The sequence below is a fragment of the Teleopsis dalmanni genome, chromosome 2 (genome assembly GCF_002237135.1).
Source record: "Teleopsis dalmanni isolate 2A chromosome 2, ASM223713v2, whole genome shotgun sequence".
In the NCBI taxonomy this organism is placed as follows: domain Eukaryota; kingdom Metazoa; phylum Arthropoda; class Insecta; order Diptera; family Diopsidae; genus Teleopsis; species Teleopsis dalmanni.
The window spans coordinates 185,464,512-185,491,981 of record NC_051847.1 but is presented as its reverse complement, the minus strand read 5'-3'; the positions used below and the strand labels follow the sequence as shown (position 1 = coordinate 185,491,981).

Below are 27,470 nucleotides of genomic sequence, written 5' to 3'. Positions count from 1 at the left end.
ACCCCAAACTGTAGCGACCGCTAAATGCGATTCCTCATCAGTTTGTGGCTCTTCACCGTCGAAATATAGCCTATAGAAGATACTTTATTGCTATTTGCATATAATTAAATGAGTAAAATTAACTTACTGTAAACCTTGCTTATGTCCTAAAGGTGTTATATTGTAAAGATGTTTGTCACGTAGCTTTTGTATATCTGCAATAGGTCCAAGTTGTACTACCTTTTCAATTAAACCATTTGAATCGATAAGGTGGCCGTTCAGAAGTTCACTAGAGAAGGATCCCATTTTACAATAGAATTCATCCGCAGTTCGCGCACTTAGTACGCGTCTTAAAGAAAATAGATAATTATTATATATTTACATAATTATAATTTGAAATAGGAATGTATATATATAATATATAATATTTATATAATAGTAATATGATATAATATGTATAATATAGAATATAATATAATATGCAAAAAAGTATATATTATATATATATAAAACAGGAGACCAATAAATTATTCAATATTGGAATGGCACAGACGGTCTTAATCATTCCAAAAAATTCTTAAATTTTGATGCCAAAAGAGCAAACATCGTTCTCAACCAAAACATGAAGACTCTAAATTCACTCTCTGGAGCCCTAACAGGCCACGTCGCCTGCAACACAAATATTTACAGATTCTGCTGTGATGAGGAAGACTTTATGGAACATCTGATCACTAGCTGTGATGCACTTGGTCACAAAAGACACAAAATTTTACGTGTATACCAACTATAGGATGACGACTTTCAAAAACTCATTCCGAAGTAGGTGGTTCGATTATTCGAGATACTAAATGTCTAATACAAAGGAGTGTACAATAGATCAAGCTGGTCGTAGTGCATAAAGGCCTTAGCCTAACCCATAAACCATTACCAATACTATTACCATATTTTATATATATACAATATAAATAAATATATTTATATATATATAAATTCTGCTAACATTTTTTAACAGAATTTAAAATTTAGAATTTGCTTAATTGTTTCCTTGAAAAGTTGAAACGGAAGGTATGAAGTACATAGTAAATTTTAAGTTTTGCTTATGAAAACAAACATTAAAACTCAGTTACAAAATGTATGCACTTTGATTTATACATTTAGTGTCGTTTAGTATCTACAAATTTTGGTATTTGTATCTTTAAAGATTTGCTAAATATGCAAACATGAGACGACAGTAGCTGCATTCACTTATTGCTGTACATACATACAATGAACGTAGGTTCAAAATTTTTATTTGCTGTGCATTTCCGGCAGCCTTGTACATGTTTAACAATATCATTCACCTGCCATTTGCCGTGACATAATTTCAGATAACAAATCTGGCACACAAAACTGTATAACATGAATTATAATGCAAACTACATTGTACTTACTCTTCTAGTAAACTCCACAACACCAAAGCAGTACGTAACAACACATCGCTACCCTCAATAAGCACAAGGTCCCAAACTCGCAGCACACAAGTCATTGGCAGGCAGGTGCAGAACAATGTTAGGAACCATTGCATCGTAAATACGTTCGTTAGTGGTGGCTCATAGGCATGCTCGATGGGGCCTTGCAGTTTTTGCAAATGCTTTGCTAGACGCGGTAATTTAGTTTGCATGAGTTCTCGAAAAACTCCCATATCTGCTTGAAGTCCACCCATTGAGCCACAAAAGTAACCTTGAGGCAGTACGCCTTCGACAAGATAGATCATCACCTTCATTGATTCACTTTCTTGCTTATCCATAACTTGCAAAATTAATGCTCCAAGCATATTGAAACCCTGTACAAGGACAAAATATTTCAATTACTTCTTCTGAGAATTAGAATTCGTGAAATGCTAACAATATTGGCATGAAATGAATGTTTAAGCCTTAAACTATAAGTAAATTAATTTCTTAACTCTTGACTTACTTGACAATAGCCAACTTCAGGATTGTAGCGTGCATAACCTAACAGTATGCGCTTTAGTTTGGCTTGATTAATGGAACATAAATTAGAGCCTGTGCGATGCAAGTCCTGTTTAAAACGTGAAAAAAAAGACGTAAAATTGTTAGAATAAATACTTTATTAAATTTGATTTTTTAAGTTAGTTTTGACGAAAGAAACTATGTTTCATATTGGAAGCCATTGTTTAGGTATTTTGAACAGTAATGAATCAAAACAACAAAAATTTTTATTATTTATTAATTGAATTTTTGGCTGGCTGGAGAGACCATCAGTGGTCTCTTTTTGGAAATATTTCTTGTATATAATTAAACGTAAATAATTTTTTGAGACTGCAAGTACCAACAGGTGAACCTCTGCCTAGCCAAATTTGAAGCTCAAAGTCACTATTAATTATCCAACTAACCCAACGCATTGACTTGTAGAACACACAAGTCAAGTAAACAATATATATAAATAAATATTTTTAACAAAATAACTAAATTTTGTTTGTTAAAATATGCTTTTTATAATTGAAAACAAAAAATAAATAATCGATTATATTGTCAAAAGTTAGATGATCCTTTATACAGGGGGTCAGTGAACCATCTTTAGCCTCAATAAAGAATATAAAGCCCGCGTCTGCTCAATTGAAATAATTAATAAAATCTGAATACAATATATATCCTTATATGACATTTAGTAGCCATTTATTGTATTACTTTTTGTCATTCATAGGAGTTTGATGGCAGAAACTGTATATCTATTTTTGCAGTATATAGAATGGTTTGGTACCAATTCGGAATTGTCGTAAATAAATACTAAAACAAATTGTACATGATAATTGATATAGAACATATAGTTCGACATAGTTATGCATATAACTTAACCTAATGGTAAGTTATAACTGTGATACTGGATAATCAATTCGACATATTGATCCATTGTGTTGCAGTAAAGGACTCGATGGGATCAAAATCAGTTTAAACAATAAGTAATGTTATAGACGCTTTTTAACGCTATATAATAAAAATGCACTTTTATTATATTCCTTATAGATGCAATAAAAGTTATTGAGGATAATATGAAAATCTTCCAAGTTAATTAGCTACTTGACCTAATAGCAAACCCGCTCTAAGACTTACATCTTTTTAATGAGATTTTATGGTTTTCTCTATTAAAATGCGCCAATATGCATTCAGTTATCTGTATAATGTTGAAGTGATAATGTTGTATATCATATAATAGTAAAGCCTTATATATAATTATGGACTGATCTTTGTGATTAAAATGATTTATTATATAAATATCTAAAATATATAACTCTTTGAGTAGTTAATAACATCGTTTGAGTAAGTATACATCGTCATCCTCTTCGTGATCGTCAAAGATGACGTTGAGTTTTTAATATTTAAAAGAAAGGTTTTCATTAAGCTACAACAATAACGCGAACCATTTTTAGTAGAAGAAATTAAAAGAATTTTTATAAGCATTTAAACTGATAAGATATAATTCTCGCAAAACTATGGTAATTACTAAATACATTAAATGAAATAAATATTACAGAAAAAAAATTATGTGAAAGTTATACAAAATTTATAATAAATTATATTTGCGATATCTGCAGTATTAATATTTAGAATATATTTCGTTTCTTGAAGGTCTAGAAGAGTTCGTTCTTAGATGGTTTATACTATATAAACCATCTATTGTTGATAAAGATATGTTGTAGAGAAAAACTTATCGCTATCTTCAGTATTAATATTTAGAAGACAATTAATTTTTAGAAGGTCTATAAAAGTTGGTTTTTAGATGGTTTATACAGAATATGGATGTCAAAAGATTGTTTACAAGTATATGTTCTAGAGGGAGACTTATCGATATCTTCAATATTAATATTTAGAAGACATTTTGTTTTTTAAAGGTCAAGACAAATTCGTTTTTAGACGATAAATATAGAATATGGACGTCAAGAGCTTATTAAAAATTATTTATTTAAAAAGAGCCGTTTTAAATAGCTTCAGAATCATTTCTAGTTTTAATCTGACAAGGGTATTTTATTTAAACAAAAATTATACATTTCTTTTACTTTATGATCGTTAATCTAAGTAATCAAAATTGAAGTAATTAATTACAGAATTTGATCAATATTTATAAAATTAAATTTTTAATAAATTTATATAATGTTTATAAAATGTTATATAATGTATATATGTTATATAATGTTATATCAATATAATGTTATATATTGACTGACTAATAGACAATAAAAAATACTTTTATATCGTGGCTAATACTGACTATTATATGTAGATAGGTTGTAATAAGTTTACATATTACATCTATTTGTATTCACTAACATACCTTCACAATTTGTATACCCAATTCTTCGTCATCTTCACGCCATTTCTCACAGAAGCATTTCTCCTCCTCCTTTGTCCAATCAACATTTTTTGATTTAAGATATTTATCTGCAAGTGACAGCCACAACTAAGAAAATATTTTAATTATACAATTTATTAAAAACTTCACGTTGGATTTAAGTACGAGTGTATGGACGGAAGCAAAGTTTTACCTTACGCCGGAATTCAGGTGGCATTCCTCCGGGTAAATGAGCTACCAGTTTCATAGCATGCAGCCATTGATTATAATCGGAAGCAGCATCATTGTCATCATTACGAGTGGCGGACGTGGAACGCGACATGCCAACTGAAGAGGATTCATCGTCACTCTTAACTGAATTGGAAGATTGTAGATCATTCGATTTGGCTTGCATGTTGTGTGGTGAACCAAAGATAGCTTTTGGTGGTGGTGGTGATAGTGAGAATTTTAGTTGCGGTGGTTGGTCTGTAAGATGTGTGAATATTTCAAAAAAAAAAAATATAAATAAATATTTTTAATTGAATTTTATTTTTTTAACTGAATTTGACTTCAATAAAAATATAAAATTATTTGAAAACACTTATTATATTATGTATATAAAAAAATATATATATTAATATCAGATTAGGTGAGACTTACAATATCCGTGCAGTATGCAAACTTTATAAAAGTTTATTTTTTATTAGCATTTTACACGTAAAAAGATTTTTTTGTATATTTTTTTTTTTTGAGAGAAAATAGAAAAAAATAAAATACAAATATATATTTTAGAAATGAATAAATACACAATAAAATATATATATATTATTATTTTTAGTAAAATATGTTTAAGTATAAATTTGTTTTTTTATGTATGTTATGATAAATTTTATGTCTATAATATTCGGCAATTAGTTTGTGAAAATGGTTTAAATATGTTATGAAAGGTTGAAAAAAAATTTTTTTGAATATTAAAATATAAATTAATTTATTTAATTTTTGCAAAAATGTGTTGATTAAATATGTGTTAAATTATAAATAAAATTGTTTGTTCTTCATTATTGGAAAATGCAACTGATTTCATAGGAAATACAATACTTTCAAGTGCACATATTGCATTAAAGGAACAATTTTTGAGCAATTGCTTAACATTAAATAAATATAAATAATTTATGTAAAACAAAAAAAAAAAAAAAAATAAAAAATTGTGATATGATATATTTGTATATTAATTGAAAAATAAAATTAATATTGTCTTAATTAATTAAAAAAATAAAAGGTTTTTAATAATATTTGTATAATTATTTAAAGTTCTTCGATGAACATTTTTCAATATCTTTAATGGAAATAACTTCAAAAATAATGTCCCATGGATCAGTAATCTAGTACAATCGAAATATATTAGAGTTTACAATAAGTTCGCGAAGGGAAAAAAGTTATAGGACAAGAAAGCGGGAAGGTTAGAAAAAGAGTGAGATAATAAAAGACGGTTATGGACTAAATACGTATTAAGCAACTCCTTAATTGCTGAACGAGTGTAGGAGGGAAAGAAAAGGTGGACAAACAGAGAGACGGGGAGAGATAAGGAGACGGGAAGGCAATGATAGAGGAAGAGTAAGAGAGAGAGAGATAGTAAGAAAGAGAGAGAGAAAGTAAGATAGGGAAAGAGAAAGATAGAGTGAGAGAGAGGGTAAAGAGAAAGGAAAAAAGAAAGAAAAATAGTAAAGGAGAAATACAGAAAAAAAGAAAAATGAAAGAAGAACAGAGGGGGTGATAAAGAAAAATACTTTTAAAGTATGTAGCAAGTTTAATATAAATTAATTTTCACAATTTGGACTTTTAAGATTCACTTACAGTTTTTTTAAATTTATACCAAAATTTTCCCATTCTTAAATTAAAAAGCAATAGAGGGGAAGAAAGAAAGAGCGAGAAAGAAAGTAACTAATAGAGTTCGAAACAGAGAAAAAGAGAGAGAGAGAGAGAGAGAGATAGGTTAATAGATCTTATGTTTAATAACTCAAGTCAAAGGCTGTTAGCAACACGTTAGTGAGTATCGATAGATTGGTTCTTTATTCACCCAATTTAAAATTGGTCAGAAATAACGAGTGTCTATTCTATATAAAAATACATTTTAACATTTTTTTAAATATACATATAAACGAAACAGTTATAAATGAAGATTTTTTAAAAAGCTAGGCAAAAGTATGGTATTTGAATCGTTTTATAATTTTGTGAATTCTTTCCTTATATTTAAGAAAATATAGACATTTTTGTCATAGAAGTGTTGTTGTTTTCTCTCTTCAATCCACCCATAGCTTGTTCAGGTAACAGAACAGATTCTCTAAATTGGTTTTGAAACTTCCAGGTTCTGATGAGAATATAGAATATTTTTCCGACACTAATAAGGTTTTATTTTTTGTGTGTTAATATGTGGACGAACTTCTTCTTCAGTTAAAATATTTGGAACCTTTTTGTATATTAGGTATAATGTGTTGACAGACTTTAGTATTTTTGAAGATTTTGTTGCTTTGGTAGTGCTATTTGAAAGAAAAAAAAAATTAAGTGTTTATTTAAATAAAAATATATCTAATAACATAAAATTAATTATTATTCATTATTTATTTCTAGCTTGGTTTCAAATTAGCTACAGGCAAATTCGACAGTGTATTCCTTTTAGATTTATATTAAATAAAATATAGTATTTTAATTTTAATATACTCAAAGTTCTTTTGGTTAACTATAAATTAACTGTATTTCATTTTCTGTAAAGTTTATGTAAAATTTACAAATTGCTTATCTAATGTGAAGCTTTTATTGTATTAAACAATTTCCAAACTTTTTCTACACAGATCGATTTGAACTTTTGATATCCTTACAGGAATTGTTTAGAAATGTTTTGCGTGTCGAATAATCGAATCCATTATTCTAGTAACTCTTTTATTACTAGAAGTTACTTTAGAGCATAATAAAATCAGATACAACTGAGTTAAAGATGAAAATTTAAAAGAATAAAAATAAAAACCTTTTAATATGTATATGTACAATATTTTTATTGCATTTGTGTTATTAAAATAAACACATCTCATATGTTCTGTATTTCTTATGATATTATATTGTAGTAAAATTTTAGAATCTTGTATTTGCACTACATGTATTATTCAATTTTTATTTTTATTAAATTGACCATGACATTTGCACTATTTGTGTTTTATAATAGAATATTTACTGTCTGAGCTTATGAAATGTACTCACGTAAAAATATATACTTAATGATTTGATTTAGTTTCACAGCAGGATGCAGATACGTTATATAAATACTTGTATATATGTCCGTATGTACAAAGTAAAAGTTATGGCAAATAACGCACTTGCTATGATAAAGTGAGTATAGTATATGATAAATGTGTTTCATTCAGCTTCAAGTAAGCAAAGCAGGATTTTACCCTGTTATGATTATTTTGAAAAAAAATATGAAGCTAATATTTATAAAGCACTCACACATATCTGAAATTGCAAATATTTACTATGAAGGAAGTTGAATGTTTCATGAAATGAAAATTTAAATTAAATTTTCTGCTCTGAATTATCTCAATTTGAAACACAATTTTTATAAATAATACACATATGTATATATATATACAGCCAAACTTCCATAACTCGAACTTCTATTACTCGAATTTTTTATAATTCGAACAAAAAACAGTGCACCAAGATTTTAGAGAACTAATTACATACAATTCTATTCTGCTTCCATAGCTCGAACTTCTATAACTCGAATTTCTCTATAACTCCAACAAAAAGTTTGTTCCGTACCGTTAGGAATATGGAAAGCCCATTTTATAAGTCGAATTTTTGTTTTAAGTATAATTGCATTTTGCTGTTAGGGGAAGTCCCAAATCAAATGTTTAATTTTTTCTTTCTTATATTGCTTCTTTGTGCAAATGCCAGTAAATAAAATAATTACCAATGCTACTCTTAAGGATTATATTGAGCTTGACAATGAAATTTATACATCAAACTTTCCTACAGATGACGATATTATTGAACAATATAGCTCTAAATTACTAGATCCAATTCTAAGCGCAACGGTAAGATATGATGAGAGTTCGATGGATGTAATTGTTCATCAGCCTTCCAAGAATAAAGTAGAAGACTCATTCAAAATTTTGAATTTATATTTGCTAACAAATGATACTACAAGTATTGATCACCACAAGAGTATGAATATCTCTTTTTACTGAAAATTAAAAAAAAAAATTAAAGTCCCAAACCCTAATTTCTAAATATTTTAATTCATTATAACTTCTGTGCTGTATTTTATTTCAAATAAATAAATAAATATCTTAAAATGTAATTCTAGTTTCTTTAAAAAATAAAAAAAAATAAAATAATTCTCTAACTCGAAGTCTCCATAAGTCGAACCTATTCGTTGCAAAATGAACCTTCGAGTTATGGAAGTTTGACTCAATATAGTATTTATAATATTTATATTTATACTATATAGGATTTATATAATATTATATAGTATTTATATATTGTATATATATAATATTTAGTATTTATAGTATTTATATATAGTATATACTAAGAGTTGCACAAGTGTTTTCAAAATTAAATGGGATTTCTCAAATAATACGTTACAGTAATTTAATATTAATTTAAAAAATATCAAATTTAATTTCTATTTACTTTGTATACAAGTTAAATTGTAAAACTAATAAAGTACTATATTTTTTTTTTTTTAAATATCTTTTAATATTCCTTGTGAACTGCAAAAGCTCGTGCTTGCTCCCACACGTTCCCTTGGGTGTCATTAAATAAAGCAACAGCACTTCTAGGATATAAAGACTAGCATGAATGAAACTGTTCAAAGTGTCACATTGGGAAATGTCTCGGATAAAATATTTAAAAAAAAAACATAAATAACTGTAATAAAAAACAACATGAACTGTAATAATTGAGTATCACAAAACATTACCTAACAATTGTTGGATGCATGCTTTCTAGAATATTCAATAACACATACCATATGATATCCCAGATGCGAGTCATGTACTTTTGTTTTTCTGTATAAATAATATTGAATGGGTTCTGTGTTAAAATAAAACAATGTTCGACCTATGAATATATGTATTATATGTATCAACAAAAGTGTAAATATATAAGTAAAATCTCATTAGGAATACATTGAAATTGATTGTATAAATAATTCAAATAAGTTGAAATGAAAATTTAATGAAATAAATTTAGTTGCAATTTATAATATATTTATTTTTTTTTTATAAAATGCTGACGTATTATAGATTACAAAATATATTTGTATTTATTTATGGATGTGTCTAAGAAGAGTGGAATATGGAATTTCAAACAACAAAGTCCCTTTATAAAACGGAAGAAGAAAATAAAATATTGAATTAAGTTCCATTCAATATCCAATAATATATTATTTACTAAATAATTACTAAATAAAAAATGGTTTTAAAACTCAACATCTGGGTTGAATTGCTATTGAAGACTGATTGCACAGAGTATGCCCATAACTGGGCCATTACTTTAACACGCTTAGTGTATTTATTACCTCATTTCCCTTTCTTTCATTTTAAAATATCACTTCGGATATTTTTTTTAAGATTGCTACTCGAATGTGTGTAATATAATTAAAAAATTGTATATACAAATAATTAATTAACTTGTTTTTTATTTTTAACAAAAGTTTTAAAATAAAAAATGTCTCAATGCTGAATTATGAAAAATGTATATACCTATATATGTATATATAATTATTTAAATCAAAGTAGTAGTTCTGTATAAAAATACGAATAAATTTACAATTGAGTTATCCTAGCATATTCACATAGAACTGTACAACATGTTCTATTATTGTTAGCCAATTATATTCTAATATAATAACAAAAAAATTAAAGTAGTTAACACTAGCTTAATCAAAGCTTTAATAGTGTTCTCTAAGAATTGAAAGTTAGTCCATTCTTTAACTATAACTAAATTAAAACTGATTGGAAATTTTTTGTCATTAGTTCCAAAAATATAAAGTATGGTTTAAAGTACTTAATATGGTACTTGTAGTCCATACAATACGACATAGACTAATAAAATAAAAAGAATTATTTCTAAATATGCTGCTCATTTGATTTTTTTTAATATTTAAATATTTTAGGAAGTTTTACTTAATCAAAATTTTAAGGATTGTGTCAAGAACTTTGTTGACATATGATGTAAAATACAAACTTTACGTATACAATAATTTTTGCTTGAAATATTATATATGAAAAACAATTTTATAGATCAGTCTTAGGTATTACAAGTTATGTGCTTTACAATCGAATTATAGAAACTTATACGGAATTTACTGTTTATTCACTGAGTATAAAAGTATTGGCTCTATTGCTGTTTGAGCTACCAATAGGATAGGAATGAAAGGGGTACTAGCTCCCGACGGAGCAGAGCACTTCGACCAGATTGATCTTTTGTGCTGCAATAACCCTAACCAAACAGAAGATATTCCACCTTTTAATTGAAGGCCAGAATGTCGTGCGTTTAGGACCTCCTCCTGGTCCAGATCAAGGCTGGACAGTCACAGAGAATGTGACTGAAAGTCTCATCTGCTTCTAAACAGAGTCCACACTTCATATCTTCGGACAGACCTATTTTATTAAGGTGATAACGCAGTCCATGGCGTTAAATAACTGTAACTGTAGGGGTCTTTAGCCAGACGGTTACCTCGACTGTCGCGTCAGTAGCGACTTCTCTCGGTTGCGATCTATTTATCAATTAGAGACCTAGTTGTAGACCAACTTAATCCACAAAAAGGTTCCGGCCCACAGATTTGAATGGCAGATCTAGTGCTACCAATAATAATATGGAAAAATTTTAGTTATTGAAAAAATTGTCCACCTAAGATAGATGCTCACATAACAGCAGAGTTTGTCAAATTATTCATACCAGAGGAATATAAGTATAACAGAGGTGTCCGTTACAAGCGGTACATACTTCATGTAAATAAATTAAAGAATTTTTATTTTAGAAATCTATGTCTTTATCAGTACTTTGTATTACTATTATATTCATATACAAATATGTAATTATATCTTAAGCGATCTAAACGATGTTTGCCATATATATCAATTAGTAGTCATACGTATCATATAATCAGCTTCAGGTATATAATTTTATACATATGTATATATGTGTATACATGTAAAAGTGCACGTTTATACAAAAATTTAGTTTTGATTATTTGGTTTACATCACAGTTTTGCATTACAGTCAACCGATATCTGTAATTATGTTAAATATACAAACAAATTCTATTATTCATAACAAACAAATCTGAGCCAAATTTTATTTAAATAGAGAAATAAAGTAAATTATTTCGAAATTTTCATCAAATCACAAATCTATAAACAAAACAATGAATGTATAGCTTCTTTAGTTTTCTTCTTCAACACTACGCTAAATACTGACAAAGCCAATGAAAACACCACAAATTACCTTAAAATATATGGCAATATTCCATACTTCAATACTGTACCAAAGAAGATAAAGAAAATAAACTGAGAGTTACTCGAAAAATTGTGTATAAAATTTTCTGGATAATTCAAATATTATTCAAAATTTTGAGTAATGAGGTCAAAATATCACACAGTACAAAAACAAAAAGCCTAATGCTACACAATGGTGTGTAATAATTTTCCCCACTCGGTCCCTACTCACCACAATGTTTGCTAAAATAAGAGCACTTCCCGAAAAATTTCGTTTTTTGTGTTGGTTTTTAGCGTTAAAAATTCGTTAAGAGTTTTTTTTGTGATATTACACAAAGAGGCACTATGATTCGAACTTACCTCTCAGTTTCTTTTCTTTATCTTCTTTGACTGTACTATACTGCAATATACTACAATACCAACTATGGTAGACAACAGAAAAAAGTTTGGGTTTGTTTTTAAATCAATGATCAGCTTCAATTGCACATGTTGCTTTTTCAACTCAGTGCACTCAATTTAAATTTTCACCATACCGTTAACAGTGATTTAACATAAATGTTATTAACACAAACAGGAGTAAAGAGTGCTTGGAGATAAAGCAGTATGCAAAATAAAATAGAATGTAGTAGTAAAACTGAATTTACTATAGAATTATTTAAAAAATTTATTTTGATTTCATAAATCGATTATATTTTCAATCAATATTCTATAATAAAATAATCGGTAAACCTGTTGTTTCATTATTTTATATAAATATTAATTTAAATTCTAACAAACAATCTAATACATAAAAAATATCAGTTGTGGTGGGTTAAATGCATATGCTACTGTACCGAGACAACATAATATAATTTTTAAATACAGTAATCCCCACTATAACGCGGCACCCTTATAACGCGGCTCATATTACGCGATTTTAATCCCCCCGTATAACAGGAACGATCCCCATATAATGCGGCGATTTGTACAATTAGCTTCACGTACCTTTACACGTGTGTATACGGGGTGTACGGGAAGACCCCTATAAGGCGTTTTCTTATAACGCGGAACCAATCTACCGCGTTATAGGGGGGTTACTGTATATGTATTTAATATTATAAACACTTGTGCTGTAATTTTATATTCAATTAATAGGAAAATTTGTTTTAAATACTGTTATCACAATTATTCACATACTCTATTTCACATTAAGCTATATCTAAAAAAAAAGAATGTGTACACTAATTAACAAAATGGCGTTCATATTTTAACAGCACGCAAACTTGAAGCACGTCTTTACCTTATGTATATACAATATATCATATAAAGTATTTATATTTCTATATATATTAATTGTTTTCTTAATTACTTGATGATAATCATAGAAATGATATTTAAGTTCTTCGTCAGTTGCTAATAATTCTTGGCAAATTCTACAGCGTTTTCCTTGTAACAAGCAATTTAATTGCCTTATATTAGGATTTGGTATTTTGTCGGCTTTTGTTATTTTTTGCACTATTACTTTTGGAGAAGATGATATATTTTCGGACATAACTTCTCTACCACTCTAACCTTTTTATTGAACTTAATCTTTTAAAAAACACACTTCTTCACTTCCTGTTTAAACAAGTACCTATTAGAAATAAATAATTCACCACTGTAGTTGATCACATGTTAAACTTTGACGGATAAAAGTGTTGACAAAATGTTTTAATGGGTGTAATTATAGTGAGTAAAGTGTGAATAATAACTATCCCTCAGGTGAATAATAATTATAATATACGCAGATAAAAATTATCAAGAGTATTTTTAGATTAACATTGCTTAAATATATTATTCTTATACCCTATTATGGTAAATAGATAAAAACGAAGTTGTTTCTTTAATATCTGTTTTATTACTTCTTATAAGCAATACAACTTAACTAAATAATATACAAAATCGTATAGTGTAGACGGGGTATTACTGAAAACAGGACTTGTATTATACTTGTATTATATATAAAATCTGTTTATTTTCCGAGAATTGCTATCAGGCCTTTTCGGTGGCTCGCAAGTATGGCACTTTGTTGTTGTTTTGCGTACATTACATTGGCCAGTATAGGCCAGTAACTTGCTATTTTTTGCCATACTTGCGACCTACCAAAAAAGCCTATTGTTTTTGTATGAAAATGAGAAAGAAATAAAAGCTATTAAAATTTGAACATTTTTAGGAAGACTTATTGAAGTAATTGTTTTAAAATACTATTAACTATGCGCAGGAAATTAGATTTTTAAGTATTAATTATGGGAATAGACAACTTGGGATATATAGATCAATGACATCTCTCATAAAAGTGTGCAAGATGTACAATTTCATAAGTGTAGATAACTCATATAGAGATGACCAATGCCATAAAAGATATATGTTTACTAGAATTTTGAAATTTAAAATCTGGATAGCTAATATATTTGATCTACAATAACGTAGCTTAAGGTCATAAACATATACATATACCAGTGCTGTTCAGGCCAGACTGTTCAGAATGAAAGGCAGCAGAAACAAATACATATATTCATAGTTGCTATTATAAATACATTAAAGAAAAGAATAAGAAAGAATAAGAGCGTTACCATAAAATAAACAACGAATAGATAAACATGTAAAATAAATAAAGGTTTACATAGGTTTTCAGAGAGTAAATCACAAAAGTTGAACTTTTCAAATTAATTATGATTCAATTTGTTAGTAAGCCTAGCTTTGACTGAGATAAAACTGTTTTTAGTCATTTTAAAATTGTTGTCAATTATTTTATTGACTTTGGACATACATATACATATGTATATAGAAGTATTATAATATGCCTTAAAAAAAAGAGCGTATAGAGATAACGGCTCCCTTAAATGTGAGAGGTCGATCGCGAAGGTATGGGTATGCAGTCAGGCAGTCATTGTCAAATAAGGAAATCAGATTCACGATTTGATAATATAAATTTTTTTATCGCTATAAATTATATTTCAACTTTACATTTTTATAAATTGTAATTGGGCAAGTGTGAACTCCTTGATCTGCTTTCTGGCTTGACTCGTGGTTCTTACAGTTCCAATCAACCTATATAGTCATTAGTTGTACAGCCATTGGTTTATTATTTTTATAGATATTAAAAATATTTTAGATGAAAACAAAGTGTATTATATGTAGGTGTTAAAATATTTATAATATTTAATATAATATATATTTATAATATTTAATAATAACGATGAAGCTATGTACTTTAGTTAATTTTGGTCATAAGAATATGAGGTAAAAATAAAAATTTTGTATATAAAAATATATATAAAATATGTATGGAGATATATAGGTATTAGTTAATAGCTGTAACAGATTTTTATTAAGAAATCGAAATGAACAGAAAAGGACACGTGTTTGTAATAAAAAACTTTACAACCAATGGTATATTATTCTACTACCGTCGTAAAGGCAACACAACGGATAGCTAAATTTTGTTCTTTATTGTTACATTTATATTAATATTTATATTTTTATTTTCACGAGAACGAGAACGAGAAATAAATTACTTATATTTATATTGTATCTATTACATGCTATTTAAATATTTCTATCTAAATTTCCATAACGCATATTCAATATTGACATAACAAAAACTTTGTTACGGAACATTAAGAAAATTTCTTCATCCTTGAACCTGTGGAAAATGGAAAATAAAAAAACCTATTTTATAATTTTACGTCAATGTTATGAATTGAATATATAATTTGTTTTTGTTCAATGTCTACAGCAGACTTAGTGACTCCTCCAGTTAGAGTACAAGCACCAGAAAAATAGATATACAAACAAGGAGTACACATTTAAAAAACCGCTAATAAAATAAGCCCAAAGGATAAATCAGCTCGAATGTTTACTTTTATATGCCATCGTCATCTGTGTGTTTACTTGTACTTGTCATTGCTCAGTTTGTGTGTACAGAACATATTGCAACTCAAGTGTATATATAAACATTTAGTTGTATCCTTTTGATGTCCTTGTTTGTGCTTGAAGCGCTGGTGACTGTATTTGTCATAAAAAGTTCTGGTTGAAGATTTTGAATTGTTGAGAAAATGTATTGTTTTAAGCTGTCTTAATTTAAAATAATCTAAAAAAATGTTACAGATTGTAATGACTGTCGCCTAAGGATCAAATCAAGTGAATACAACTAATTCATGTTGTCAGATGTTTTTTAAAATTGCAAGATATAAAATAATTTCATTTAACTAAGATTGATGTAGTATACTTGTAATAATAAAATTGTAAAATTTATAAAATTGTAAAATTTTATTCTTATTTTTATAATAGAAAAAAAACAATGAAATATCTTATTTATAAATTGTATAGTATTTACTGTAAGATGAAGATTTTTGAAAACAAATTTTATTTAGTATTTAAGCTAAATATTGAGTCAATTATTTTGTAACCTGTATTCCTAAAAGAAGATGGTCCAAAATATCTATACATCTAAAAAAAAAAAAACTATATTTTTTTTTGCAATTCAAGACTTAGAATAGAAATCGAAGATATCTTAGGGCACCAAACAAAACAGTTATTCATTAACTAAGCGCTGTATATATTATTACAGATCTAATGTGCCTATTCTGTTCACAGAATTTGGATGATATAGAGAGTTTCCTTTGTTATCACCAAGTATTCGTAAAAACCTGATTGTATTTGTTGTATTATGTTAAGCATAAACAATGTTGATATACGAATAGCTTATATATTTGGACAATATACTCTCAAGAGGTGGTTTAAGTTTTAAATATACACAAAGCTATTACATTAACACAACGACGATTTAAGTAGTGTTTCTTTACGTGAAAGGATCCCAAGACGTGAAGGATTCACTTTAATTGCAAACTAACTATTTTATAATCGTAATAAATAAGTGCTTGAGTGTAGCGTATTTATTACTTTTCTCTTTTCTTGCAACTGAAGGCACGTAAATAGTTTTCCCTACGTTTAGGCATCCCAAGAATTTATAAAGTGACGTAAAGGATTTATTTTAATTAAAAACTAACTTTTATGTACTTGTAATAAATTAGTGCTTGAGTGTAGCGTAAAAATTTCTTTCTCCTTCTTTGTTCATATGAGTTTTCTAAGTTTAAAAACAATTATTTCCAATTTCTTCAGCTTTTAGATTTGGACACAATAGTCAACTAATGACGTTTTCTATTAGTAAATCTAAATTCAATATAGATTTACACTCTATCTATCAAATTTTGTTGTCCAATCGAATATTTTTGGAGTAATCTAACATTTTTTAGTAGCGTTAGTAGACATTTATATTTTTCACAAATACTTATAAGCATACATCAAATCACAGTTTATCTGTTCATATAATCATAAATCATATAAACCAGCTGTTGAGGGTAATCTTACTACTCTGTCAAAATATCTAGAGTGCTAAAAATTAGTCTGGAGTGTTATACATTTTGCCCCAGATTTACCAATCGAAAATGTAAATTGCAGTAAAAGTGCAGTAAAAGAAGATCTTTATTGAAAAAAGTTAACCCAGATTTACAAACCGTAAATGCCATAACTGAGTCCGTTGATTTTATTTTATCATCCACATAAAAACAAAGCAAGTCCATTTAGTAGAGAATTTGTGATATATTCTACTTAAATCGTTTGGCATAGATATAATGAATTTAACGTTAAGTCCAAAATAAAGTGTTGTAATAAAGCTCAATTTAAATTTCAAGTCAACATAGATTTAAGAAAAAAGTGTGAAACTCTTGTATATTTATTGTCTTTGACATGCAGATAGCTAACCCGGTACCATAATTTTACTACTGTTATTATATTTACTGTGGAGATTCTTATGGACTTATGAATTTTTTTAACTTGAACTCACAACGCGTTATAGTACTCCATTCAAAAGGGAATACGATTATTGATCCTGAACTTTATCTCAATATCCGAAATTTCTATAATTAAAGTAATTAGTGTTATCGGTTCTGGATAAGATAATTTTGGAAATTCAATACTAATACTAAATCCCTTAATTTTTCTTCTTTAATTACAGGAACATGATATCAGTCGTTGACCTTTTTGGACTGATACTTAACATTCTTCTACAGTTTATTTTTGATAGGTACTTTAAGTTTCAAGCTAACACAAAAATTTTGTATGAAAAAAAATCGAGGTGAAGACTTCTAAAATTGTAAAAACTTATATTTTTATATTTTCTCGCAGTTAGAGATACTTAAGTAGTTTTTATTTTTGTTAAGGAACCGCAACAATTCATAAAGTGAACTAAAGAATTTACTTTGAGTGAAAACTAACTTTTATGTACTTGTAATAAATAAGTGCTTGACTGCAGCGTAATTATTTCCCGCACGCCATGATTCGCAGCTTGCGTTCTAAATTCTGTTTTAATAATTTCCTAAACGTTAACATTTTAACACCCATTTTTGCTCTCATTACAAATTTTTTATCTTTGCTGTGTTTAGCAGAAATTTGTAGATGAGCACTATGAGTATTTGTTATTTAGCGCATCCTTGACACGGTCCACAATACTTGCCGCCGACAGTTGAAAGTATTCACCACAACCTAAGTTTTGTGTACTCATACTAAATGATTATTTCCATTATTTTGCTTTATTTGCGAATATTTTTCATACATTTTTTTTGCAAGCCCAAAAGTTCAACTATGTTTTGCCTTGAAGTTAATTTTGCCCCAAAATTAACTTCATTTAGTTTGCGTAAATATTCATAAAGGCGTGCATGCCTGGCGCAAAAGGGAATTTCAAATTGGTTTTGGGCGGAAAGTATTCGCTGTGGAGTGAAGCACATTCGAAAGTAGCCTATTAAGAAAATATTATTCCAAGTTGTAAGACTGAAGCACTTTAAATTGTTAATCGCAAGTATACTCAGACGCATACCAATTCGAAGTGACAGTCTCGATTTTGGATTTTACTGCAGAAGCGTGCATCGTTCCTTCACGGTTCCGTATGTATGAAACCGTGAGCTAAAGAAACTTTCGGCACAGTCACGTAACTTAGGTCATGTTTGAGCTGAATGTCTTAATTTTTGAGCACTGCGAAATTGTTTCAAAATATCTTAAGGATATTTGTTGTGTTATTTTGGAATTTCTCAAGATTAAGATTTTGTTCAAGTATGCAGAATGTTTTTTAATTTTTCGAAAATTTAAATTAAGAAAATTAGTTATGCTTTATGAAAATAAATATTATACAGGTGAATTTTTAATAGTAGAAAAATATTTGAATAATCCAAAATACTTGTAGAGAGCTTCTACATTCACCAAATATCAACATTACCTCGATTACGCCGATATCTGTTTCCTTTAACGATACGAAAATTAACTTGATGACTACATCCTTGAAGTACGGAAATGTTAATTGGAAACTAATCTTATATCAAAATCATTTAAAATCTGACCAGGCTATTAAAATTATTCTCTACTTTATCGGTTGAGTGAGTTTTTGGACACATTTTAAATATTATTCCAGTTGTACGAAATTTTGTCTTCGTTTTTATAATATTCAAATCTATGAAACACTCGACCTCAACGAATGACGTAAAAATATTTGAACACTGTTGGTTCAAGTTTTTGCTTTATTATATACTTCTTTAGTTTAGTTTGTTAACTGTTCAGTCTTGTCTTGTAGCTGATAAAGATCCTCTAGAAAGGGCTCCTAAAGTGTTGAGTCGCCGCCGTGCATGAGCTAGGCAAAGACAGAGTAGATGACAGGGAGATTCCATCTTCTAGCATGGTTTTCTAGTCTACGTGACCTGTAAGTATACCTACCATAAGAATATTGGATTTTCTTTTAGTGGAAAGTGGCCAGATTGCATACAGATGCCTGCATATTATTGAGTCTTCCCATCTTTTATTAACCACCAATATAAAGCTGTTCGAAAATTTTCGAACTTTTGAAATGTTCGGTGCAAATGTTCTGGTTAATCGATAACAGGTTCTTATTCAAATCGATCAATCTTCTAAAGTATTCACTAATAAGGTCGCTAAGTATTAGGATAAGGTCGCTTAGTAATTGAAGATTAACAGTTTCAGATTATTATTTTTTTATAAAACTGATAAGAAAAAGATGTTTAAAGTTTAGTTGATATATGATTTACGTTGAAAATGAAGAAAATCGTGCTATTTTTCAGATATACGACAACAGTTGACGATAAGTGGTTCACATACGATAATGTTTTAGTTAATAGCAAAGTCGAGATTTATAACAAAATAGATATTTAGTGAGATTACAATGACTTAATGCTTTCTGAACTGCAATAGCCTGTAAAGAATTGAATTAAATCTCTACTATCATCTGAAATTAACTAAGAAGCCATTCATGTATTATAAAACTCCATCCAAACCTTAAATCAAGAGTTTTTAAAGAAAAAATAAGTACTGACAAGATACCAGGAGTGAAATTGAAGGGATAGTAAAAATATATTTAATAAAAATCTGAAGAAATCTTTAGAATCGATCATTGGCAATTTATTAATGGTTTTTGATAATATTTAAAGCTGACTATATGTATGTATATATATATATATATATATAAATCATAAATATTGATGTAAATATGAAATGAAATATCCATTATATATAGTATACAAAAATACATAAGTCAATTACTTGATTAGTCAAATTAAAAATAATTTTATAAGGTTATTACTTTATTAAATGATTTAAAAAAGTTATTTAATAAACAATGCAATCTTAGAGAATTTGCTAATGTCAATATAAAATATATTAAATTTAATTAATATATTATATTAGATTCGTTCGTATACATAAATAATTCTGCTTATATGATGTACTTCACTGCTTTATTGCACTTAATATCGCTTGTTGTAATGTATTTCTTCAATATAATTACATTTATATTTGTGCACATAGTATACATATAAAGCGCAAGGATACGAATGTTAAGTAAAATATTAACACTTGAAAGATGGGAAAACTCATCCAAGGAGTTATTTTATGTACTAATTGCATAATCATACAAATTAAGTGAACTTAATTCCAAGAAAAACACACACAAAATAAACAAGTTTATGGGCACTTCACACACAAATGGGATTTAATAAGGATTTCATGGAATATCATTAAAATAGCAGCAAAAGCTCATACAATAAGTAATTAATTGGTGCATTCATACTAGATGAATACTTAATTTAATGCGACATTTGTGTGGGTGTGATTATCTATACAACAATATATAGAGTATGCAAAAATTTACTTACAGGTTTAGGATTTAATAATCATGAATAATTTATAGATAAGCAGAAATATAGGCAAGTATATCAAAATTATTGTGAATTGTATATATGTCTTATCAGCATCAAGTATAATTTTTTGTTTTGAAATAAATCGGTCATTCAATAATGAGATAAAAAACTTTTTTAATAAGCTTTACATACCATATACATACAAATATGTTAGTATAATTTTTTGATAAAGGTATAGTATTCTTTATTAGGGAATTGATGGGTGATGGAGTGATATATTTTGTGTTCTAGCAATATTGTTATTATGAAGCAGACTTATAACTTATTAATCGGATTGTGGAATATGCTAAAGAACAACAGTGCCAGTTAGTTTTGTTGCTGCAATAGTCCCCAGTAATACCATACAAAGGACGACTTTGGAATGCCAAGAAATGAAGTAATGGAAAAAGATATTAAATGTACAATATGTGTGTAGAAATTGATTCTAATCAATACTAAAGCATAGAAATTTTGCAATTTCGAAAGGGTTTATAATCAATTGAGGTTAGATTTCTGTGAATAACGTCTTGGAATGTAAGGTTGCAGTATTGCCACGCATTAACAATAGCCAGATTATATTGATTAGGCAATAGCCACTCTTTCCTATTCACTAAATTCCCATCGGATAAAATCTTGGAATGTAAGGTTCCAGTATTGCCACACACTAACAATAGCCAGATTATATTGAGTAGTCAATAGCTACACTTTCCTATTCAGTAAATTACTATCTTCTAGAAATATGTAGGATAAGTTCTAGAGTATATAGAGTAGAAAGTCCTCATCTGCAGTCAATGTTAGTATCGGTTTTTTCGTTGGAATGGTGTTTACATATTTAGGATCATGTATGTTCATATCTCGATCTCACGTCAAATCCGACGACCGTTACACGTTTTCGTCCATGTTTCTTCGTTCCCGTGCATAAAGTAGTAAGTCGATAGGTTATAGTTAGTTAGCAACACTCAATATGTAAATTATAATTATAGTATGAAAAATTAAGCTGTAGCCATTTAGTTTTATTTTGGTACCCTATCACATGAACTGGCAGTAAGAACTGACTACTTTTTGCCATGAAATTGAATTTCAAAAATTCAAGTTCAAATTTGACACTCAAAAAAAACACACAACAATAGTATTCAGCTTCTATTAGATTTAAATTTTTTTTGAGAGAATAACGATTTATTACTTAAAACAACATAAGTACTAAATTAAAATTTATCACAAATTATTGCAAAAATAACCACAAGCTTTTGACATATGCTTATAATAAAATTAACCCCACCATAAATTATTTATATACCGGAATATGATATGCTTCTAGTACATACATAGACTGTCACATCAGTATATTTACTTACTACTTACTAACATATTCCCTTTGTGTTTCTTCATTCTAATACTTCCTGTACTCCCAAGAGATATATAAAGTTATTACTGACCTCAGATTTATTAACTGAAATTGCGAACCACTGATGTTCATTGCTTTTATTACTTAACTAAAGCACAATCTCTTTACCCATAAAGCATTATGAACCAATTTAATAATTAAAAAGCAATGAAAGCATGTCGGTTTCCTTTATATAAGTCCATCTTTGCCCTTTTATTATTTTGCTTTACGGAAGAAATAATTTATTCCTCTGAATTAAACTTTTTTCAGTTTATACAAAAAAATAAGAGCTTTATTGTATCAATTTGCCTTCGAAGCTAATAAGATAATTCGCTTGCTGCCATGGTATCCTTGTAAAATATTTCATTTCTTTTCTTGAAATAAAAATTAATTTAAAAATGAACTTTCCTTTTTCATATTATTTAACAATTTATCTGAATTGAATTGAATTTAAATTCAACCTTAGAAAAAAGTTTTAATTTTATTTACTTGTATTAAATATTTATCTCGTTGTTCTTCGAAATAAAGTTTTAATTTGAGTTTAAATAATTTTATTCACATTAAAAAGTTTAGTATCAATATGAATAAAATAAATAAAATTTTACAAGTGTTTGGAGGCTTAAAACCTACGAGATGAAGAACTGTGATTTTTTTATCTATGTACAATAATTTGAACTGCAATAAAAGATATCATTTAAAAAAGACGAATAGCTTAACTAAATTAATATAAATAAAAAAATTTGAAATTTTCTTCTTTAAACTTCTTAAAGTCGATGCTTCCACGAATATTTTAATTCAAGAATAAAATACTTGCAGAACAGTTAGGTGTCACTTAAACATCCATAAGCGAATGTTTACATGCTATGAACATGATTTCAAAAGATGGAAAATTGGAACCACATGAACTGACTACAGTCAATATTAAAAATTATTGAATAGTTTTCAATTCTTTGCTTACTAGACAATAAAGATTTGTTGCATCAACTGGTGATGAAAAATTGAAAAATAAAAAAAATTATGGATTCAACTCGATGAAACATCCTTATCCACGCCAAAATGAAACATTAAACAAAGAAGGGTTATGTGGGATAAGAAAGGAGTCGTATGCTATGAGTTGCTAGAACCAAACGAAATTGAATAACAACAGTTGATAGATTTAAACTATCCATTAAATAAAAAAGACCGATTGCAGAATAATGCTGAACTAAAGCTGAACCACTTGTCGCAATTCTAGTAAAAAATACGTTGTAAGTGCTTAAATTGAAAATTCCACCGTATTGGAAGCATAACCAAGTTGTGTTCCATCAGATTACAACTTGTTCCGATCAGTGTAAGCGCTGTTCAAGACCAGCACTTAAAAAACCACAAAAAAAAATTATGCAATGAATAGATATTTCTTCATGGAATCCATAAAATGTCAGAAAGACGATCAAAAGTCATAGTTAGAATAGATAAAATTTTAATGTTAATTTTTTCTTGCAGAAAGTGATCCATCTTTATGCCGAAAAGAAACTATTCAAAATTTAGACGGATTCGAATAGCAAAGAAAAGACAAAAATTGTAGTTTCGAGTATTGCCAAGTACTTAGAAATTATTCGAATTTTTAATTAGTTCATAGTCCGATATAATTTATTTGTACTACAAATGCCAGGCTTAGAACTCGTATCTGTGAAATATTTTTATTAAAACAAAATTTACTATTTCATAAAAATAAAAATAGCGCAAAAACCTATGTTATATAACAATATGTAATTTTAAAGATGTACTGACGTATATAGAACTATCTATAATGAATAGTACTTGATTAATTTATAAAAGTACTTGATTGATTTATAAAAACTGATGTTCATAAGAGAAAACTAAGGAATAACATATTTATATTATGGTATATAATATATATATGATATATAATGACTTTTTTATACATTTATTTAATTATAATATTATTATTATTATGTTGAAGCTGTTTTGAGTTAGTGCACTTGAGCACTTTTACTCTTTCTTAACTCGAGGTATTTTGAAAACCCCTCTTTACGCCTTGACCGGATTATTGTTCATCACTTCATCAGACTAAGCAATAATTGACCTCAGATCTGCATACCTCCCCGAGGAGCCTGTAACCATTTTGAGATTTGATAACGCGATGTTGGTAAGTCTGTATTTATTAATATTATATTATTTATAATATTATTTATTTATAACACAAGAAAACACTAGTTGCAGTGGCCTTCTTTACATTCACTTACAATCTCAGAACACATTATACCAAATAATATAAAGGTATTACATATTTAGGATAAGTAATTAAGTATTAAACTCATTGAAATGTTTTTTTTTTAATATAAAAAAATTTGGCTTCTAATTATAGAATAGCGCAATAATTTATTATATATGTACATACTCTCATATATAAATTTCTTCCGTTATATTTTTATTTGGCACTTCCAGTGGGAATTTGTAAATCAACGGTCTGTAAGTAACATACTGTATATTAACATATTTTTAACTTAACTCCAAAAAAAAGCATAAACACATCTTATGTACATATATAATTAATTTGGAAGGCAATTTTAATTTTTAATGAAAATTCTCTTGTCTTTTCATGCCTGAGGCTTAACTTTTAACCTTAATTTCCTTCAGCTTTTGATTAAAAATCAGTAGCTTTTAAAACATAAACATTAAAATAAAATCAAAAACCAAAACAAAAAAAAAATTTCTAAAAGGTTCTTAACTCCTGTGCAAGTTGACAGGACTCTGTGGCATTTATTAAAAAATCACAATAAAGTTTTGTGGAGTGTGAGTGGTTGCCGTTTGTGTGGTTATGACTTTGACAGTGTTTATTGCATGGTTTCTAGTAGAGAGAATAGCATTTGGAACCACATAAACTTACTGAAACATAAACAATAACTCTAACGTCAACAGGATAACTGACATCAAAACAATACCTACAGCAACAACTAAAACTACAACGACAACTTAAACGCAAACAACAACAACTAAAACAACAACGTGCCGATATGCGGAAGCAAGCATGCAACAGTTGTTTGCAAAGAAAAACAAAACAAAAAAAGGAGTATCCACTTGCGTGTGTGTGTGTGTGTACAGTGTGCATGGAACAGCTACAAATAGAAATAAAAATGGCGCTGAAAATGATGGGAAGAAATACGGGAAGATTTTGTTTACGCAGGCAATGCCTCGTGTTGGCGTAAGGATGTACGTTTGCATGAATGGGTTTGTTGTGCATATTTTAGGAATCAGAATTATGTTGTTTACTTTAGGAATGTGTCATTAAAAATTATAAAAATATAACAAAATGTATTAAAAGTATGAGCGAAAGGAATTGAAAGTTGAAGTAAAATAAAAAAAAACTGTAATAGAAATGTATGAATGAAGCGTTATTTGAGATTATAAAAACGTTATAGAAAATATGTAAATGAGAGCGATTATTTAGACACTATAAATGTATGAAAAATTTAAAAATAGTTAATATTTAAAATAGAATAGATAAAATTTTAGATAGATATATCAGAGAAAATATATTTACAAAAGAATTACCTTTTTAATATGTTAGTTTTGTATGGAAAAAATAGTTAGTCACAGTTTGATATTTAAATAGAATGTAGAATAATTGAATAGAATATATAAAATATTAAAACTACGCTAACACATATTAGTACAAGTGCTTAAACAATATAATAAATATGTTAGAAATAAAGAGAATATATGAAAGATATAATTGCTATTATAAATATATTTAAATGACATTTGTATATTAGTTGTACAATATATAGGTAAGTACGATTCGATGATTTTGATATATATTATATATATGGAAATAAAGAATATTTACCCATGTTCTACTGCGCTGCTAGTTGCTTGTTAAGTTGCAGTTGTCCTTAATTGTGTTCCCTCCAAATACTTAAACTTTTTATCCTCAACTAATTATTATTCCGTTTTTTGCTTACATTGCGTCACTTTTTTGATTTCATATATATTATAATGTAACGAAATTATTATTATGCAACAATATTTTAGAGACTTTATAGTTTTATTTTCATATATTTCACATAGTATACTATATAAATTTTCATTTTTTCATTCATTGCTGTAAGGCTCTAAAGGCCTGGTTTTATGTGGAAAAACTCATGGCATTGAAAACTATTTTTGTTCAAACAAATAGAAAAAAATGACACATAAGAAAAAGATAGAAGATTTTACTTGTACTTTCTCATTGCACCAAAATAATGATAGAAGGATATAATATTACATATATTCTACGGTTATATGTGTTTAGTATTGTTGTTGGTGAGCTTAAGCGATTTTTTATGTTGCATCGATTCGTTTTGTCTTGACCCACTTCTTACAATTGTGTTGCAGAGAAGTGCACTCAGTACAAAAAAAAGCAAATATACATATATAAAAATGCAAATAAAAATTACAAAAAAAAAAAACAAATTTAAAAGAAACAGAAAAATTTAACCATATCTACACATTATCGTAACATACACAATATCTTACTGTCTAGAAAATGTTGGCAATGTGCTTTTGAATTTTTTACATTAAAAAGAGATAAATTAAATTAAATTTAAGTATGTATTTTATTTCATTTTATATAATTTAAAATGTTTCTATGTTATTTCTAACTTATTTCTTAACTTTAATTAGCAAATAAATTCTTATACTATATTGAAAAATACTTTCCTACTTTTTTATAAATAACGTATTGTATGTTAATATATTTTTAATTAAATTCAAAAAAAACATAATCATATCATGTATAAAAAGAGTTTATGTTTAATTATTCTTTGATCATACATAAATTTAATTTGATCAGAAATATAAATATATACATAATAAATATAATAAATATATATATTTATAATATATAAAAATATATTTGTTCATAAAATATAATACAAAATTTTTTTAGAGTAGTTACAAGTTTACTTTTTAGTATTAAATGTGTTTTTAGTGAATTTGTGGCTTAATTGAGTTTGTGTAAGAAACTTAAATTGGTTTATTATT

General features: G+C 27.6%; 1 protein-coding gene across 1 annotated transcript in view; it reads right to left on the bottom strand.

Moving 5' to 3' along the window:
- LOC119676363 (TBC1 domain family member 30-like) overlaps positions 1-26,438 on the bottom strand; it is a 30,541-nt gene extending 4,103 nt beyond the window's left edge. The window contains exons 1-8 of the mRNA XM_038087600.1: positions 26,296-26,438; positions 4,966-4,986; positions 4,520-4,791; positions 4,309-4,434; positions 1,933-2,037; positions 1,410-1,801; positions 128-328; positions 3-70 (exon numbers count right to left, since the gene is read on the bottom strand). Coding sequence (XP_037943528.1) covers positions 3-70; positions 128-328; positions 1,410-1,801; positions 1,933-2,037; positions 4,309-4,434; positions 4,520-4,791; positions 4,966-4,986; positions 26,296-26,299 — 1,189 coding nt within the window. The 5' untranslated portion in view covers positions 26,300-26,438. The remainder of the gene's footprint in view (positions 1-2; positions 71-127; positions 329-1,409; positions 1,802-1,932; positions 2,038-4,308; positions 4,435-4,519; positions 4,792-4,965; positions 4,987-26,295) is intronic.
- Positions 26,439-27,470: the final 1,032 nt, after the last annotated feature.